This window comes from Octopus sinensis, linkage group LG2 (assembly GCF_006345805.1).
Source record: "Octopus sinensis linkage group LG2, ASM634580v1, whole genome shotgun sequence".
In the NCBI taxonomy this organism is placed as follows: Eukaryota; Metazoa; Mollusca; class Cephalopoda; order Octopoda; family Octopodidae; genus Octopus; species Octopus sinensis.
Window position 1 is genome coordinate 45,094,521 of NC_042998.1, and position 21,462 is coordinate 45,115,982.

The 21,462-nt window shown below is 36.2% G+C and overlaps 1 protein-coding gene and 1 non-coding gene across 6 annotated transcripts in view; both read left to right on the forward strand.

Moving 5' to 3' along the window:
- Positions 1-21,462, forward strand: part of LOC115228412 (GTPase-activating Rap/Ran-GAP domain-like protein 3) — a 1,278,929-nt gene that overhangs the window by 1,159,678 nt on the left and 97,789 nt on the right. For all 5 annotated transcript variants that reach the window (XR_005003648.1, XM_036512798.1, XM_036512804.1 and 2 more), the window contains 3 exons: positions 6,410-6,500; positions 12,619-12,694; positions 18,130-18,228. Coding sequence is in view for 4 of the 5 variants with exons in the window: in XM_036512798.1 (XP_036368691.1) it covers positions 6,410-6,500; positions 12,619-12,694; positions 18,130-18,228 (266 nt within the window). In the remaining variant the exon portion in view is untranslated. The remainder of the gene's footprint in view (positions 1-6,409; positions 6,501-12,618; positions 12,695-18,129; positions 18,229-21,462) is intronic.
- On the forward strand, positions 7,911-8,029 carry LOC115208879. Its single transcript, XR_003881302.1, has one exon. It is a non-coding gene; the product is annotated as a 5S ribosomal RNA (ribosomal RNA).

A 21,462-nucleotide genomic window follows, 5' to 3' on the forward strand; every position in this document is an offset into this window, starting at 1 on the left:
ATATTATTTATATATATATATACATAAAATATATAGCATACATGCTTGGCCACTGGTTGTGAAATTTCTAAAAAAACTCACTACCCAATATATATTTTATGTGTATGTTTTTATCAATTTATAAAAGATTAATTTGGTAGTTATTCATTTACTGCCAAATGAAACTGCGCTTGCACGGTGAATTTGAAAAATTATAATGTATAACGAAGAGACACATATTAATCATCTCTTAATTATATGTTAGTGTTATGGTGCGGTCACTGATGAAAAGTTTGCCTAGCAAATTATTTTATTTGCTAAAAAAATTTAGAAACCTAGGTCTGACCAGAATAAAATAACAATATAAAAGTTTTTATTTTTCATTCCTTTTGAAGATTGCTCTTAAATGTGATTTTGGTCGTTTTGACTGCTTCTTCTAGTGCGTAAAAACTGCCTGTTGAAGGCAATTTTCTCATGTGTTTAAATGTATGTATATATCTCTATATATAAAACTGAAATGCGTTTTTACCGCTTGGCTTGCTTTCAATGCTACTACATCCCAACCGATTCGCTCCAAAATTTACAAGGACGTGTAAAATGAGGTGACGATGCTCGTGGGCTACCTTAGAAATCCCTATCTTCCTCACTCACACTATTTCTTCCATTCCCCTCTAACTCCCCTTCATTTATAACTCTGACAATTCCACTCCCGTTATTTAATGTGTCTGTCTTCCTCAACTCACTCTGGCTATTTCCTCTCTTCCCAGAACATTTTCACTCACTCTATCTCTTAGCTTCCCATAACTTTCACTTATGTATCTGTCTGCATTCATAGAGAGAAACAAATATTCCATCGCCATCGCCATCGCCATCGCCATCGCATTCTATTGTCTACCTGTCAACGCGCCGATCGACCAAATACAAAGACAAGGTTACCTGCTTTCCAGTCGAATTCAGCGTCAACGCTCATGTATGAGAGAGACTCCAACACACACGCACACACACACACACACATATATACATATATATATATATAATGTGTGCATTATGTGGTCCAATTTTATATTTTATATATTTTCTATATTATATTTTTATTTTTATGTTTTTGTTTTTGGTTTTTTACTGTTTCATTTGCCTATTAGTGGTTTTATCTCTAATTTAATTTATACATATATATATATATAATTTGTATATATAATGCGTGCACACACACACACACACACACACCTATATATATATATATAATGTGTGCATTATGTGGTCGGTCGGTTCAGCTGAAAATATGCACACCTATGTTAAAAGTGCTGGCAAGTTTGCATGACAACTATTTTTTTCCTCAAATGAAAGGACAAAATTCCTCATCTTATAAAATGTGGCCCCAGTAGACCCGAATGAAATCGGGTTATACTAACCAAAATGTGAAAAGGGGTCTAAATGGGGCTGGAAGGGGATTAAAATTTAAATGAGCGAGTGTTTAGGAATTCTCTGTTACATCAAGCTAAAAAATTTGCGCCAGCCTTTTAATCGTCAATGTGTTGCCGTCCATGATGAAGAAGTTTTGAATGCTTGCCATGGTGAGTCTACTGTCGTGAGAAAGAATCACTTCAAAACTTGGTGTTTACGAATTTTCTTTTACATCAAGTTCAAAATTTTACGCCAGCCGTTAAACTGTCAATACGTTGCTGTCCGTCGTTAGGAAATGCCAGCCATGGTGACTCTACTATCCTCAGATTCTATCCCTTCAAACTTTGGTTTCCAATATTTTATTATTTTTATTCAGCTCGCAAGTTCGTCTGTCCCTTTTAAATGTTAGCGTTTTGCTGTCTACCTTGAAGCAGACCTTTCCGTTGCCACTGCCTGATATTTATGATTGATCTTTCTAAATATTTTATTTCTCAACTTACTCAAGATCTTTTGTTGTTTATAAATGGGAGAGAGATAAATAAACATAGAGAGTAAGACAAAGCGAGGGAGAGTCCGAGAGAAAAGAAAAGTAAGAGAGTGGGAAAGTGAGAGAGAAAAGAGAAAGAAACAAAGAGGGAGAATCATCATCATCATCGTTTAACGTCCGTTTTCCGTGCTAGCATGGGTTGGACAGTTTGACCGGAGTCTGGGAAGCCAGGAGGCTGCACCAGGCTCCAGTCTGATCTGGCAGTGTTTCTACAGGTGGATGACCTTCCTAACGCCAACCACTCTGTGAGTGTAGTGGGTGCTTTTTTCGTGCCGCCGGCACATGTGCCAGGGGGGCTTGCAGCAGCAACGATCGGTTGGTGCTTTTTACATGCCACCGGCACAGAAGCCAGTCAAGGCGGCGCTGCAATCGGCCACATTCGGATGGTGCTTTTTACGTGCTGAAAGGAAGCAACAGAAAGTAACAACCACACTCTTACCCGCACGTAGAGCAGGTCACCTTCAGCTAGTATATATATATATATATATTAGATACCTTTCAGTCAGTATAGGCCTAGGTCATGTCTAACTTAATAGCACCACCTGGTGAAGTCTTTTAGTCATATGTGGGGTACCATAGCCCACTCTAGCAAACAGTTATTATTGTTGGAGACATATCTGGGTGTAGAAGGTTGGTCCAAGATTTTTTGGAGCAATTTGCCCAGAGAACTTTTGAATTTTATGGGACCTGTTTCTGTTTTGACATACTTTGGTATAATATTAAAGAGAGCTGGACCAGTTGAGGTAAAAGTAGTTGTGTCGTAATGTTGTTAAACAAATTTTAGTATAAGAAGATGGACTGATCAGGCTTTATTACAGATCACCACAATTTTTCAACACACCATTATCAGCTGTTAATTGCTGAATGTTACATAAATTTTATGCAATGTTGTATCAATATGATTCAACAATAGCTGAATACCTGTGCATCCTTGGGTGGCCAGAGTCAAAGCGAGCTTTGAATGTACACAAACACACACACATATATGAAATATAATCTTTTATTTTTTACACATTACCTTTTCTAGCCCAGGTGGTATAATAATTCAATGCTGTTCAAGAGCATGTGTTTACTTCCAAAAGTAATGCAGAAATAATTTACACAGAAAAAAAAGTACCAATTTTCAATCACAGCATTCATAAGAAATACAATATCATTAAACATGTGTTATGCACATGTTCTTTTGGGTTATACACGTGGCGTGAAGGGAAAATATTGTTAATGCAAGAGAAAGGAAATCCATATATGTGGTCTGTAATCTATAAGAATAGAAATATGGCAGATCAATGTCTCATTCAGACTGAAAGATGTTTTGTATTAAGACTGACTGAAATAAGAATAAACAGTAGTCAGTCTGTCAGTTCCCACTTTGGGTTAATGTCAATCTGAGAGACAAAGAAAGAGTGTGTGTGTGTGTGTGTGTGTGTGGTGTGTGTGAGAGAGAGAGAGAGAGAGAGAGAGAGAGAGGGGGAGGAGGAGAGAGGACGAGGGGAGAGAGAAGGAGGAGGAGGAGGAGGAGAGAGGGGAGAGAGAGGAGGAGGAGAGAAGAGGAGGAGGAGGAGAGAGAGGAGGAGGAGGAGAGAGAGAGGAGGAGGAGGAGAGAGAGAGGAGGAGGAGGAGAGAGAGAGGAGGAGGAGGAGAGAGAGGAGGAGGAGGAGGAGGAGGAGGAGGAGAGGAGGAGAGAGAGGAGGAGGAGAGAGAGAGAGAGAGAGAGAAGGAGGAGGAGAGAGAGAGAAGGAGGAGGAGAGAGAGAGAAGGAGGACGAGTGAGAGAACAGTTTTTGAGTTCCACTTTTATGAATAATGCTTCACTGAAAGGCACTGCTCTTTCATCAATCCAATAAATCATTGAATAACTAAGTTAGCTTCTCGAGTCATGCTAACTCATAAGGGCCGATTTCCAGATTTCTATGGTGTATATATTCCCCACCTGGATAGAATGCTGGTCCATTGCAGGGTTACTCATTTTTGCCAGCTGAGAGCACGTGAAATGAAGTGTTTTGCTCAAGAACACAATGCACCGCCCGGTCCAGGAACTGAAACCACAAACTCATGATTATGAGTCCAACACCCCTAACCACTAAGCCACATGCTCCCACTCATTGAATAACTGCAGACAACCAAAACTTCACCTGATTGCATGAGGGTTGATTCATAAGAAATATCCACCTGAGTTTCATCCTATTATTTTTGTTAATTACTGCTAATTCTTATATTCTTTTACTTGTTCTAGTCCTCAGGTTGCAGTCATGGTGAGGCATCATTGTTAATTTAATTTCCTATTTATAGCGTAGCTCATATCAAAACTACTCTTTATACTCAATCCAATTATAAAACTTCTATTCCAATTCTAATATATACACTCAGTTTGGTATAATCTTTCCATGTCTACAACATAGACACTACTAGATTGCATTAAATGACATCAATGTTAATTAGTCGCTAAGCCACTGGAATTAACTGTCAATTAATTTCTGGAAATAATTTTAATGCTTCTACTTATTGTAATTGTACTACTTACTCAATGTTAATAATATTAATAATTGATAAATTGTTCCCATAATTGTTAATAAAAACCATTTCAGTGTTGTTCCTAATGGTACCAGTTAGATATCGTCTCCACTAATTAATGGCAAGGAAGATTTGAGACTTGCAGTTTATATTAAGTTACATACAGTCGTGCCTACTTATATTAAGAATTTATATTAAGAATCTGCTTCCTAACTGCATGGTTTCAGGTTCAGTCTCACTGCATGCACCTGAGGCAAGTGTTTTCTACTATTGCCTCTTCAAACTGAACAAAGCTTTGTGAGTGGATTTGCTAGAACTGAAAGAACTCTGTGTGTGTATGTGTGTGTGTGTACATATATATATTATATATTATAGCAATTGATTGCTATAATAATATAATATAGAATTGTGAAGGTGCGTAGCTTAGTGGTTAGGGGCATTCGGCTCATGATTGTAAGGTTGTGAGTTCAATTCTCGGTGGCGTGTTGTGTCCTTGAGCAAGACACTTTATTTAACGTTGCTCCAGTCTACTCAGCTGGCAAAAATGAGTTGTACCTATATTTCAAAGGGCCAGCCTTTTCACACTCTGTGTCACGCTGAATCTCCCCAAGAACTACATTAAGGGTACACGTGTTTGTGGAGTGCTCAGCCATTTACACATTAATTTCATGAGCAAGCTGTTCCATTGATCGTATCAGCTGGACCCTCGTCGTCACAACCAACGGAGTGCTCCTATATATATATATATATATACACACACACAGAAGGAGAAACAGAGAGAGAGAAAGACAGACAGACAGACAGATAGACAGACCTTTTGAGTGTTGGGTCTCGGGGCAAAGTGGCTTAGTTTCTTTTGAGTGTTGGGCATCACTGGGACAATGACTGAGACTTTTGACATTACATCATGCTTGACAAGAAAACCCATCAAGCCAAGCAAAATTGCAGTCATAGCAAACACTGGTGTCATGCAAATGGCACCCATGCCAGTGGCATGTAAAAAGCACCCATTACACTCTCAAAGTGGCTGGCTTTAGAAAGGGCATCCAGCCATAGAACACCATGCCAAATCAGACTGGAGTTTGGTACAGCCTTCTAGCTTACCAGCCCTGGACAAACCATCCAAACCATGCCAGCATGGACAACAGACATTAAATGATAATAATGATGTGTGTGTGTGCATATATATATATATATATATTTATGTTTCCGACGAAGAGCTCCGCTCGAAACGTCATACCCTCCTTCTTCCCTTTTTCCTGAGCACCTAATAATAATACTTTAATTGTTCCACCTCCTTGTGTTGTTGTTTTTTCTGTTTTCTCGTTTGGATTAACCTTATATATATATATAGAAAGAGAGACTGACAGATAGATGTGTATCTATGTATATGCGTATATGTTTGTATGTTCTTTTAGGGGTGTATGTTTGTGTGTATATATGTTTTTGCACGTGTGTATCTCAGGCACACAAATTGTGTCATTCATGTTCGATATTCCATGTCTGGCCAAGGGAAAGTATCACCTTGTTCAGAAACAGGTGGAGGCTGGGGCAACAGGGAAAGCATTCAGACAGAAAAATCTACCTCAGCAACTTCAGCTTGACTCAGACAAGCATGGGAAAGTGGATGCTAAAACAATGACAATGCTAAAACAATGCCAATGATGCCGACAATATCAATACTTCCAACACCAATGACGACGATGACGCCAACAATGATGAAAACGACAATGACAAAACAGTGATGATTCTCACATGTCTGGCTACAAGAAAATATTGACTTACTTGGAAACAGCTGAGAGTTGGTGACAGGAGGTGTATCAAGCCATACAAAATCTATATCAACAAAATTCCGTCTGATCCATGTGAGCATGGGAAAATGGATAATGTGAATAATGAAAATAATAATGAAATAAATAATAATAATAATGATAATAAATTTCTAATATTAATTTTTTATTCTTTTCAGCTACTATGGAATGGAAAAGATCGAAAGAGGTCCAAAAGAAGTATTTGATACAGAAATACAGAAAGAATTACTTGTCCTTGAAGAGCAAGAAGTATGTTTATATATGTATATATATCAATCAAACTAAAAAATTTATAAATTAATTATTCTCATTTACAGTTAACCATCATCATCATTTACCATCCGCCTTCTATGCTGGTATGAGTGGGACTAATATTTGTGATAATTTCAGGTACAGGCATGGTTGTGTGGTTAAGAAACTTACTTTGCAACTATGTGGCTTTGGGCTCAGTCCCACTGCACAGTACCTTGAGTAAGTGTCCTCGTCTATAGCTCTGGGCTTTGTAAGTGAACTTAGTAGACAGAAACTGTGTGGAAGCTAATTGTTGAGAGGATGTTGGTGTTGCCTTGGTGGAGGTTTGTGCTCTCTGAGTGCTCTTGTTATTATTATTATTCAATGTGTAAGCTAATGAAGTTCATAATACAGTTTTTTTATTCCTTTGTCATCAGATTTTTTTTTATTACCACTTTGTACTCAACCAACACTTCATTCAGAAGAATATGCATATTGTGTTCTACACCAGGTTATTGTGTGTGTGTGTGTGTGTGTGTGTGCGTGCGTGTGTGTGTGTGTGTGTGTGTGTGTGTGTGTGTGTGTGTGTGTGGTGTGTGTGCATGTGTGTGTGTGAGTGTAAAGGATATGAGGGGTTCACTGGTGATCTAAACAAATAGGTAGGCTGAGTAAGTGTTATAATCAGTCATTCGTCAGGTTCCAAGTTCACAGCTGAAGCTGGAGTTAGGGATCCATCATTGGCTTCCAAATACGGATCCCTAACTCCAGCCTCAGCTGTGAACTTGGAACCTAACGAATGACTGATTATAGCACTTACTCAGTAAACTTATTCATTTAGATCACCAGTGAACTAAAGCCCTCATATCTTATATATATATATGAGTACAGACAGGTGTGTCTATGTGTGTGTGTTCGTGTGTGAGTGTGTGTGTGTGTGTGTGTGTCTGCATGCGTGCATGCCTGCATGTGTGGTATTTGTATGTGTACATATGTTTTTGACAAGCTTCTGCGCAGCTTCTGTAGATCTAATTTTCTCACGTGCCGTATTGATCAACCTGAGGCTGTAAGCATAAGACAATTCTACCAAGATGCTATGCAGTGACATCAGACATCAAACCTTAAGAGCAAGTGCTTGCAAAGTGTGAAAACCTTTAATCAACACACCCATACCTGCCATTGTCTATTCCTGTTAATAGAAGAAAAGAGACAAGATGATATTAAAAATAAAAAAAGATAAATGCATAAAAAGAAACATTAATTTTGCAGATTTGCAAGGAAGGCAAATAAATCTAAAACAAAAATAAAAGCAAGGATGATGAAGTCGCAAATAAGAATCAACAATATTAAGGATGCTGCACTGAGTAAACAAGCCTTATTTTATCATTTTAAATGAATAGCATGTATGTCAACACAGAACAAACTCAATCACCTTACGGCCATATCACGTTGAAAGCACCGGTTCTCGTCCGATCACCGAAGTTAAGCAACATCGAGCCTAGTTAGTACTTAGATGGGTGACCGCTTGGGAAACCTAGGTGCTGTAAGCATTCCCTTCGTAATGGCGGTGCCCCAGCATGGCCACAGCTCGTGAGCTGAAACTAGATAAAATAAAAAATAAAAATATATATATATATATATAAGAGGTAATGGTGTCATTGAGACCCAAAGGTGTCAGGTAATGTTTAATAAGTGCTATAGACAGACCATAGTTAAGTTCCAGGTTCGGTAATTTTCCGAATAAGGGGTTCAACGTTGGTCATATGTCAATGCGTGTATATAAGAATTTTTTGCGTAATGGGATAAAAAACCAAGGCTATGTAGATATTAGAACCTATATAGATAGAAGGTCTTACAGCTGTTTCCAGGATATTTATTAATTATATCCCTTCATCGGGATATCCTATCATTTTGTATCCTATCTAAACTAACTATTACTTAACTATCCTCTCACACCGTCTCCAATGAAGGGGTATAATTAATAAATATCCTGGAAACAGCTGTAAGACCTTCTATCTATAAATATTCCAATATCCACACAGCCTTGGTTTTTTATCTCATTAAAAAATTCTTATATATATATATATATATATGACAAAGTGAAGATGTAAGGTACCGCATGAGTGGAAATATATATGTAAGAATTTTTGAAAATGCAATTTTAAAAGATGTTTATTCACTTGACCGGTTTCACTTTTTTAGAAAAAGATTCACAATCTTTTTCTAAAAAAGTGAAACCGGTCAAGTGAATAAACATCTTTTAAAATTGCATTTTCAAACCTTCTTTCATATATATATATATATCTAACATTTTAATATTTTGTTTAGGCATTGTGAGACTAATAACTTGATGTAGAACTCAATATACATATTTTTCTGAATGAAGTGTTAGTTGAGTTCAGATAGGTGTGTGTATGTGTGTGTATGTGTGTGTGTGTGTGTGTGTGTGTGCATGCATGCGTGTGTGTCTGCATATGTGGCATTTGTATGTATGCATATGTTTTTGACAAGCTTCAGTAGATCTAATTTTCTCACGTGTCGTATTGATCAACCTGAGGCTGTAAGCAGAAGACAGTTCTACCAAGATGCTATGCAGTGACATCAGACATCAAACCTTAAGAGCAAGTGCTTGCAAAGTGTGAAAACCTTTAATCAACACACCCATACCTGTCATTGTCTATTCCTGTTAATAGAAGAAAAGAGACAAGATAATATTAAAAAAAAAACAAGATAAATGCATAAAAAGAAACATTAATTTTGCAGATTTGCAATGAAGGCAAATAAATCTAAAACAAAAATAAAAGCAAGGATGATGAAGTCGCAAATAAGAATCAACATTATTAAAGATGCTGCACTGAGTAAACAAGCCTTATTTTATCGTTTTAAATGAATAGCATGTATGTCAACACAGAACAAACTCAATCACCTTCAAATGTCATTTCGGACTAAATTCAATATTCCATAAATCACGGAGCTAAGACTTACAAGTTAAAGACTCTATTGATTGTATTAGACCTTCTGCTCAGAAATGCCAACTCAATGAATCCCTCTTTTCTTATCCTTCTCTCTCTCTCACTCTTTCTCTCTCTCTCTCTCTCTCTCTCTCTCTCTCTCTCTCTTCTCTCTCTCTCTCTCTCTCTCTCTCTCTTCCACTATCTATCCATCTATCTATATATTTATCTATCCATCCAACCATCTATCTATCTATCTATCTATCTATCTATCTATCTATCTATCTATCTATTTACCTATCCATCTATCTACCTATCCATCTATCTATCTATCTATCTTTCAGTCTACCTATCTATCCATCTAGCTATCAATCTACCAACCCATCTGTCTAATTCTCTCTCTCTCTCTCTCTCTCTCTCTCTCTCTCTTTCACACACACACACACTCTTCCACTATCCATCCATCCATCTATCTATCTATCTATCTATCTATTTATCTGTCTATCTGTCTATCTATCTATTTATCTGTCTATCTGTCTATCTATCTATCTATCCATCTATCAATCTACCTACCTATCTGTATATATATCTATCAACTTATCCAGCTAGCTATTTATCCATCAATTTATCTATCTCATATATGTATGTTTGTATATTCTAGTTTTCAGTTACATAAATCTCGTTCATCACTCATCACTTTATTATCATAATTATTGTAATTGTTGCCTTAATCCTCATCACCACCACCACCACCACCACACACCATTATCCCCACCACCCTCTTCATTATTTCCACCACCATTAGCACTACCATTGTAACCATCATCATTACCAGTACCACCATCATCACATCATCCTCATCATCATCATTATCATCATCACCATCACCATCACCACTATCATCACACCATCATCATCATCTTCGTCGTTGTTGTCGTTGTTGTCGTCATCGTCGTCATCACCACCACCACAATCATAGCATCATCATCATCACCATCACCACCATCTTCACAACATCATCATTATTATCGTCTCTGTTGTCGTCATTGCGTTGCGGTCGTTATCATCATCATTATCATCATTATCAATAGTCATCAAAATCTTCCTTAACTTTAATGCCAGCATCATTACCATCACTCCACCACTGCCACCATCACCACCATCACCCTCATCATAATCATCATCATCATTGCCATCACCATCAATCACTGAAATCTTCCTAACCTTCAGAATTAGCATCATCGTCCTCATTGTCATCATTATCACCACCACCATCATCATCATCATCATCATCATCATCATCATCATCATCATCGTCATCATCATCATCATCACTGTTCTTATGTCAGTTATTATTTTTCTCTTGAGTTGAATTAGTCTGCAAAATATTTTTAATCCAATATCATCTTATCTGTGAGAATTAACATTCTTGCATCAGATGTAAAACTACTTCTTGTAAATTCTTCCGGACCAATCTCTACCATAGATTCATTTAACCTTTTTACTACTTATTTCTGTTGAAACGCATTGAAATACACTCTGTGTTCAAATTCCACCACAGATGACTTTACCTTTCCTCTTCCCAGGGTCAATAAAATAAGATTAAGTTGAGCACTAAGATCTATGTATTTGACTAGCTTTCAGCCCTTATACCTATAGTAGAAAGAGAAAAAAATATTGAAAATAGTGAAGAATTTAAAATAATTAGTTCGTTATTAAGTTGGTTTTTAAAGCAGTGAGCCAGTAGAATCTTTAGAATGACAAGCAAAATTTTTAGCAAAATGTCCAGTTTTACATTCTGACTAAGATCGATTTTGACTTCCATCCTTTCACAGTCAATTAAAGAAGTACTAGTTGAGAACTGGGGTCAATGTAATTGACTTACCCTTTCCCCTAAAATTGCTGGCCTTGTGCTAAAATTTGAAGCCAATATTTTGTCCAGTTTTATATTCTGAATTCAAGCCCCACCAAGACTGACTTTGTCTTTCATCCTTTTCGGGATTGATAAAATAAGTACCAGTTGAGTGCTGGGGTCAATGTAATTGGCTATTCTCTTCCCCTGACAAAAATTTCAGGTTTCATGCCTATGGTAGAAAGAAGAAGAGCTTAAAAGTTTTTACCAGTATTAAGATAGTGAATTAAGGTGGTAAGCTGGCAGAATCATTAGCACAACAGGCAAAATGCTTAGCAATATTTTCTCCAGCTTTACTCTGTGGGTTCAAATATCACAAAGATCAACTTGGCCTTTCATCCTTTCAGGGTTGATAAAATAAATACCAGTTGAGCACTGGGGTCAATGTAATTGACTATCCCCATCCCCTGAAAAAATTTCAAGCCTTGTGCCTATACTAAAAAGGATTGTTAAGCTGATGCTTGAAACACAAATTAAAATGAAATTTTAATGAAAAGTTTAAATTCAAAGCACTTTAAAATGTAAAATTTGTATCACATATCCCGGTTGGTCTGAGGTGGATTGGTATCAAAGGGTTAAAGTATAATAGTTTCTTATTTCTTTATTGCCCACAAGGGGTTAAACACAGACAAACGGATTAAGTCGATTACATCGACCCCAGTGCGTAACTGGTACTTAATTTATTGACCCCGAAATGATGAAAAGCAAAGTCGACCTCAGCGGAATTTGAACTCAGAACGAAATACCTATTTCTTTACTACCCACAAGGGGCTAAACACAGAGAGGACAAACAAGGACAGACAAACGGATTAAGTTGATTATATCGACTCCAGTTCATAACTGGTACTTATTTAATCAAGCCCGAGAGGATAAAAGCAAAGTCGACCTCGACAGAATTTGAACTCAGAACCTAGTGGCAGACGAAATACCACTATGCATTTCACCCGGCATGCTAACGTTTCTGCCAGTTTCTAATTGAGGCACAAAACCAGTAATTTTGAGGGGAGGGGACTAGTCAATACTATCAAACCCAGTACTTGCATGGTACTTTATTTTACTACTATCAAACCCAGTACTTGCATGGTACTTTATTTTACTGATGAATGGCAAAGTTGACCTTGGCAAGACCTCGACCCAGAATGTAAAGAGCTGCAAGAAATACAGTAAAGTAATACTAATGATTCTACCAATCTGCTGTCTAGTTTAAGGTATAATGTCTTTTATCAACAGTCTAATTCAGTATGAAACATTCAACATTTATGCTTTATTTCTTTAGGGTTCTGTCAATTTCAAATTCGGAGTGCTTTTTGCAAAAGATGGGCAAACATCAGATGATGACATGTACTGTAATGGTAAGTTACATTTATTCTCTTTTGCAGTTGTTGTTGTTGTTGTTGTTGTTATTGTTAATGATTATGATGATGATGAGAAATATAGTGATTAGTTATTTGGCCTGTATCATTGCAGTCAGAACTTGTGGCTGTTTTCCTATGCACTCCATATTATACACACATTCATATATATATATATATATATATATATATATATATATATATATATATATATATATATATATATATAACATATATATGTATACAGTATACCCTATATATATATATATACACATATCATCATCATCATCGTCGTTCAACGTCTGTTTTCCATGCTAGCATGGGTTGGACAGTTCGACTGGGGTCTGGGAAGCCAGGAGGCTGCACCAGGCTCCAGTCTGATCTGACAGTGTTTCTACAGCTGGATGCCCTTCCTAATGCCAACCACTCCGTGAGTGTAGTGGGTGCTTTTTATGTGCCACCAGCACAAGGGCCAGACGAGACTGGCAATGGTTGGTGCTTTTTATGTGCCACTGGCATGGAAGCCATCCAAGGTGGCGCTGGCATCAGCCACGTTTAGATGGTGCTTTTATATATATATATATATATATATATATATATATATATATATATATATACAGGGTGCATTGGATAAATTGTTGCCATTTTATATTTTTGATTTCACACATGTGCATTGTTTCTTTTTGATTTTGTCGATTACACAGTATGGTAGGGTCAGTTGGGTACCATCTGCAAGATGATGCAATTTACTCTGCCAAAAATTTTGAAAACATGCTGTACTGCTTGGCATTCACACCAGAAGCTCTGATACAAATATTTCATAGTGTTTGGGTGTCAATCTGAGGACATGTACCAAGAGTGATAAAAATCAAACATCCAGTCAACATCATGGTGTTTAGAGTGATCACTAGTGATGGTGACGTTATGCCTCCATTCATCTTCCCACACGGCCTCAAACTCGACTCAGAGGCCTACATCAAGTGCCTGGAGGAGGTAGTGCTGCCCTGAGTCAAGAGGATGGCTGCTGGAGCACCCTATGTCTGGTAATAGGACTCTGCACCATGCCACACAAGCAGGAGAACCCAGTCATGGCTGTCAGACAATTTCTGCAACCACACTACCCCTAACATCTGGCCACCTAACTCCACAGACTGCAACCGACTTGATTATTATGTGTGGGGCGCAGTTGAGTAAGATACCAACAAAACTCCTTGTAACACCAAAAATGAAGTGAAGGCAAGGATTATGGCAGCATTCACCAACTTAAACAAGGAGATTCCAAAGTGGTCTGGAGGCCATGGTTGAAGCCAATGGCAATTTTTATTGAATAAATTTACTCTTTAGTATTTCCAGATATTTTAATGTAATTTTGGTAAATATATCTGTTAAAATGAGGTGTCAGTGTTATTTTCAATTTTGCGTAATTTAGACAATTTATTCACCGCACCATGTATATATATATATATTATATATATACACACACACACATACTTATACACACACACACACACACACTATAGATTTATATGTATGTATGTATAAATGTTTGTCTCTGTTATAACAAAAACAATTTTACGTTTTACATTAGGTAGCATTACAGAAGAATATAAATGTAGACAGACAGACAGACAGACAGACAAACAGATAGATAGATAGATAGATAGATAGATAGATAGATAGATAGATAGATAGATAGATAGATAGATAGATAGATAGATAGATAGATAGATAGGTAGATAGATAGATAGATAGATAGATAGATAGATAGATAGATGGACAGACTGTCAGACAGACAAGTACACAGACAGACAAGTACACAGACAGACAAGTACACAGACAGACAAGTACACAGACAGACAAGTACACAGACAGACAGACAAGTAGACAGACAGACAGAGACAGCTAGATAGATAGGAAGGAAATGAAGTAGGGAGATGGGTAGCTAGGTACATAGACAAACAGACAGACAGACATACAGATAGATAGATAAATTTCTGAGGAATTCTCTGTTTGCCTATCAATAAGAAGCAAGCATTTTTTTCACATAGATATCTACATGCTGACAGTCATATTTTCCTTTCCTGTTATTCTGATGTAATCTATTAAACAAACAAACACACACAGAGAGCAATAATCAGTGCACAGAAAATCAAACTACACCTGCTCACTGTTAGGGTTTGTGTGTGTAGCTATGCATGTGCATGTGTATGTACAAGGTCTGATCAATAAGTATCCGGACTGTTGCCATAGTAACAAAGCTAAAGCACGCAGAGTGAAGCTGCTTGGCATAGATTGAACTTGAACTCTGCTGTGCCTGTGCACTTCGTTTTAATGTTCTAGTTCACTTCCACTATTTTCAGCAGTGATAGGAAGGAAGGTGTGTAGCATGTGATTGTTGCATTGACAATGACAGAGAAAGTTGTTACGGCAATATCTGCTCGAGGCCTACACAAAGCTGCATAAAGTGTATAGAGAGGAGTGTATAAGCCACACATAAATGTACGAAAGGTTCAGACGTTTCCAAGATGGCCAAAAAAATGTCGATATTGATGAATATTCTAGGAGACCTGCAACCAGCAGAACTGAGAATAACATCATGAATGTGCACACAGCTGTGAGGGAAAATCCTCAAATCACCATCCTTGAGTTATCAGAGGATGTGCAGATTAGTTACAGTTCAGTTCAGGCCATTATCACTGAAGATTTGGGTATGAGACATGTGTCTTCCAAGTTTGTGATGAAGGGTGATTTTGTGATCTTCTTTCATAAGGGAGGGGCTCTACAGAGCTTTGTGAAGAAGCTAGAGGGCTGGAGGGAAGGGGTCCTGTACTGAAGACCCGGATTGGCCTCCGCAGGTAACTGTGTTTGTCTCCCCACCACCACTTGACAACCAATGTTGGTGTGTTTACATCCCAGTCACTTAGCAGCTTAGCAAAATAGACTGATAGAATAAGTTCTAGGCTTAGATAGAATAAGTCCTGGAGTCGATTTTTTCAACTAAAAACCCTTTAATGTGGTGCTCCAGCAAGGCTGCAGTCAAATGACTGAAACAAATAAAAAAAAAAAACAGAATAGAATGTAAATGTATTGTGTGTGTGTGTTTGTGTGCATGTGTGTGTGTGTATTGTAAATGAAACACTGCCAGTCCTTCCTCTCTCCCACTAGATATCAAACCACTCCCTAATAATTCGTACCTCACACTATCACTCCCATCAAAAAGCTCTCTGAAGGAATGAAATGAGAGATGTTAAAGAGGGAAAGAGTGAGTTGTTTCTGCCAATGAAGAGAGTTATCATATGGCCTATTTTATAAATCACAGCATAATAATATTTTTCGCATAATAATATTTTTCCCCTATGAAAAGTAATGTCTCTATATGTAAACTAAGCGCAGTGTTCAAAATGGGAGCTTCTACATGGCCATCGGTCTGCTAGAAATAGCAGCCATACCTCTCTCTTAAATCACACCTTAACATCTTAAAGTATATCAGTGAACAATAGTTTGTAGCTTACAAAAAGGCAAGAGGATCATGATTGGAACACCTTTCATCACAGGTTTGTTCCATCAGGGCTGATTGGTTGCTAAACAACAAGTTTATTTCAAGTCAGTGAGAGAAGGCTTCTAGACAGCTACTTGACTTTCTAGAAATAGCAGCCAAATTTCCCTTAACCCTTAAACATTCAAATTATTCTATCAAATATAACACTTATTTATGTACATTATTTGGAATTTATCCTGTATTATCTTGTAGCCTTGAGATTTTGATTATGTGCCATATACTTTTTAGACTAACATTGTAGGGTAGATGTGAGAGGCTGGATCTGACCAGTTTGTACATATAACAGAATATTTTGACCAGATATGGCCGGTTTAAATGCTCAAGAGTTAAATCACACTCTACAGTCTTATATAAGGAAAGGACACATTAGATAATGTTTCCTGTACAGTACTGGATCATATATACAGCACTGGATGAGGTCCGGATTTCTGAATTTTCTGGTTTTCAGGAGACAGCCTAAATATATACTTAAAATATAAAATAAATTATGAAAAGTGAAGTAAATTGCGTTCAACAGATCCAAATCAACACAGTTCTAAAGCAGGTTCTGTTTGATATTTATTAATCCACTTAAAATTTTTTAGATATGTCATATTCTATCAAGTATACAGTTTATAGGATGAAAATTAAATAAAGAAAATTAATAACATGATTTTATTTTTAAAATGCAAGTACAAATTAACACAATTCTGAAGCAGAGTATATTTAATCTTTATCAATCCAGTTAGAAAGTAAAGAACAAAGCTGTTTTTAATATGCCATATGCGAAGTTATTTTTAATATGCCATATGCAAATAAACCAAATTCAAAAACAAGATCTGTTTATTTAATATTGGGTACAGTATATTGCATAGTATTGCGCAATATTCCCAGATAAGAGGTCTAGTACAGTATATACCAAAAATTTTAATACTATATAATTCTTTTTTGGCATTGTTTGGAACAGTGAGACTCATAGAAAAAGCAGATAAAGCTATAAACAATAGCTTGAAATTATTGGGAGGCAATATTTATCCCCACTTGAAAGTGAATGTTCTGTCAGAACAAACTACAAGGGGATGCCGAGAAGTTCCTGGCTTTGGGTAAAAGAAAATACAAAAGGATCAGTTAATAAATTCTTATATCATTGAAATGATATATATATATATACATGCTCCCTGGTAGATAAAGCAATTAAGGGTATGAAGACAGGAAAAGCCCCTGACCCATCAGGAATCACCGCTGAGATGCTTAAAACATCCAGTGGTGTGGGCTATGGCCTAGTCACCCGCATTGTAAACCAGGTAGTTCATGATGGAGTCATACCCAATGACTGGCGCAGCAGCACCATAGTCAACTGCTACAAGAGTAAATGTGATGCTCTAGATAGAAATAACTACAGGGGTATCAAACTGCTGGATCAAGTGATGAAGGTCACGGAGAGGGTCATACCCCATCTCATCAGGGAGAGAGTCTGCTTAAATGAGATGCAGTTCGGTTTTGTGCCGGGTAGAAGCACCACTGATGCCATATTCCTAATTCAACAACTGCAGGAGAAATACCTAGCACACATGCATCATGCAAAAAACACTCTGCAGACTGCAAATGTCAATAAAATAGATGTGAAATTTTAAAATTTATTATGTGGCCCAGTACCAAATGATCCCATATTAGTCCATGGCCCATGTTTGGGGATCTCTGTTCTAGAGGATATTTTCATTTATTTAGTTTTACTGACAATTCACTTACTGGTTTATTTTTTACTTGCAATAAAATATTTTGCTTACTATTTTCTAAGTCTAAAATACTTTATTTTAGACAAAAAATTGTCCCTAACTATTCTAATTATTTATTTACATATCTATTTATTTATTGTCTTTCTGTTTCTTCTTTTTAGAGGAAGGCAATAGTGATTTTCAAAAATTTATTGATCTTCTTGGTGATAGAGTCAAATTGAAAGATTGGGATCGTTTCAAAGGTGGCCTTGATGTTAAAAGTAAGTTTTGATTTAAAACTACTTTCTTCTTCTTCTCCTTCTTCTTCTCCTTCTTCTTCTCCTTCTTCTTCTCCTTCTCCTTCTTCTTCTTCCTCCTCTTCTTCTTCTTCTACCTTTCTTCCTTCTCCTCTCCTTCTGTTTCTCTTCTTCTTCTTCTTCTTCTCCTTCTTCTTCTCCTTCTTCTTCTTCTTCTCTTCTACCTTTCTTCCTTCTGTTTCTCTTCTTCTTCTTCTACCTTTCTTCCTTCCCCTCTCCTTCTGCTTCTCTTCTTCTTCTTCTTCTCCTTCTTCTTCTTCTTCTTCTACCTTTCTTCCTTCTCCTCTCCTGTTTCTCTTCTTCTTTTCTTCTTCTTCTTCTTCTTCTTCTTCTTCTCCTTCTTCTTCTTCTTCTTTATCTTCTTCTTCGTCTTCTACCTTTCTTCCTTCTCCTCTCCTTCTGTTTCTCCTTCTCCTCTCCTTCTGTTTCTCTTTCTCCTCCTCTTCTTTTTCCCATCCTGTGTATTTTAGCTGCACCCACTAGTTTTTTTCTATACTTCTGAAAGAGATTGACTTCATAATGTTTTACTCTCGTCCTTCTTAACTTCGCTTTTCCTACTCGTTCCATTTCTCTCCTTGTTTTCATATTTAATCTCAATCATTGTTACTTCTAATATACACAATTTTTTTTTTTACCTTTATAGATTTCAAATCTTTCACTTTTCATTTCTATTTCACATTACTTAGCAAATCCATCAAAGTTGATCTCACATTCATGTCTAGAGCAGCTAAATCTTGACAACCCTCCAAAAAGCTAAACTTTTCTCTTTCTTCTAATTTTCAATGACTTGGAAATAGTTTGGTAAAAAGAAGAAAAATCAATTTTTCTTCTTTTTACTTATATTTTTCTTATATTTTTCCAGCAATTACTGTTGTCATATTTTTATTTACAATGTCATAAAATATGTGTGTATCTTTTAAATGCTGTTCTTGATCAAGTTTGATATCCACTTCTTGTACATCAAGTTTCACTTTCATTTTTGTTCTTTTTGTTGTTGTGCATTCTTCTTCTTGTCATAGTAATTGGAAAGTAGAAATAAGCAGATGTATATCATGTGTATGCATTGTGTATATATCTGTTTGTATATGTGTGTGTGATATATGTATCTATGTTTGTATGCATATTCTTGTAGGTATGTGGCAATGTGTATAATTGTATAAATATGTATGTGTGTTCGTGTATGAGTTATGTGTGCATGTTTGCATGTGTGTTTGTATGTACATGTCAATGGATGTGACTGTATATGTGTAAGCATGTTTGTGTGCATGTGTTATAGGTGCACATGTTTGTATGTATGCTTTGTGTTTGTGCGTGTGTTGCATGTATGCCGTGTGTATGAGTATGTGTGCATATTTGTGTGTGTATGTATGTTTGTATGTATGTTTGTTATTGTGTACATACTTGTGTGTGTCTTTCTGCATGTTTATGTGCAAGTGTATATGTATATGTGCTTGAACGCTAGTATGCAGGTGTGTGTGTGTGTCTACTGAAACAAAAACACCATATCATACCAAATTTCAATGTTGGAGAACAGACAAGGAAAACAATTAAGACAAGAAAATATATTAAAGAAACATTAAAGAGATCCACACATCAAAATATTAATAAAAAAAAACTAAATCAAATTGATATTTTATAAAAGTTTAATATACCAAACTAAGATGTATTAAAAATATATTAATAAAATGTTTATAACTGTAATTGAAAAAGATTCCTCATTGAGAAATTTCGGAGCTTGCTTTTCATTTGTTATAATCATGAAATTATATTTTATTGCAAAAATCAAGGAAGACAGACACATATACCTTCATATGTGTGTGTGTGTGTGTGTAAATGATTAATATAAGGTGTGGATTCAGAGAATCCTGTGATTATCACAGAAAGCTCCTCTTACAGACTTGGCTAGCAGTCCAATATAAAGGAGTGTAATGAAGAGCATCTATCTATACAACTAAAATCCAAAAGATCTAATCAATAAAATTTTTGCTGCCTTTACCATCCTAATAATAATGGTGTCTGGTTTAAGCACAAGGCCAGCAATTTTTCAGTAGAAGGGGTAGGTCTATACCGTCAGCCTCAGAACTTCATTTTATTGACCTTAGACAGATGAAAGGCAAAGCTGTTCTCAGTAGGATTTGAACATAGAAATAAAGAGCCAGTACGAATAATCACAAAGCTCTTTTTCTGATGTTCTAATGATTCCACCAGTTCTCTGCCTTAATAATATTTTTGAAAAACTTAGATAAATAATAAAAATTCATGTGAATAACCTTAACAGAATAACACTTTGGTCTTTGTTTGTTCATTTTGTTTCCAAGAAGCTTGTCTATTTTTAACCATACACCCTATCTCATTCCTCATACCAAATTTACATCTAATTAATGTAAAACAAAAGAGAGAGTATTAATTCTGTGTTCAAGAAAATTATGTTATAAGCTTTCATAATTGTTATTTTAGTAATGTATCTGGCTATAAAAGTAATATGTTGCTTTGATACTTCCATTGTTTTCCTTTAATAGACACTCACACATAGACTCATACACATAAACACACTCACACATATGAATATATATACATGTATGTATATATATATATATATATAATATATATATATATATATAATATATATATATATATATATATATATATATATATATATATACACACATACGCATGTATAGATGTATATACACACACACATATATATGCACATAAATATATACATACACACATACAGATATATATACTTATATATACACATACATACATGTATGTTTATATATATGTATATATAATATGTATACATATATGTGTGTGTGTGCATGTATACGCAAAAATATATATATGTATATGATATATATATGTATACATATACATATATATACATATATATATAGATAGATAGATAGATAGATAGATAGATACATACATACATGCATACATACATACACTTATATGTATATCATTATCATCATCATCATCGTTTAACGTCTGTTTTCCATGCTGGCATGGGTTGGACAGTTTGACTGTGGTCTGGAGAGACAGCAGCTACACAAGGTTCCAATCTGATCTGGCAATGTTTCTACAGCTGAATGCCCTTCCTAATACCAACCACTCTGAGTGTAGTGGGTGCTTTTTACATGCCACCAGCACAGGAGCCAGTCAGGTGGGCCTGACATCAATCACATTCAGATGGTG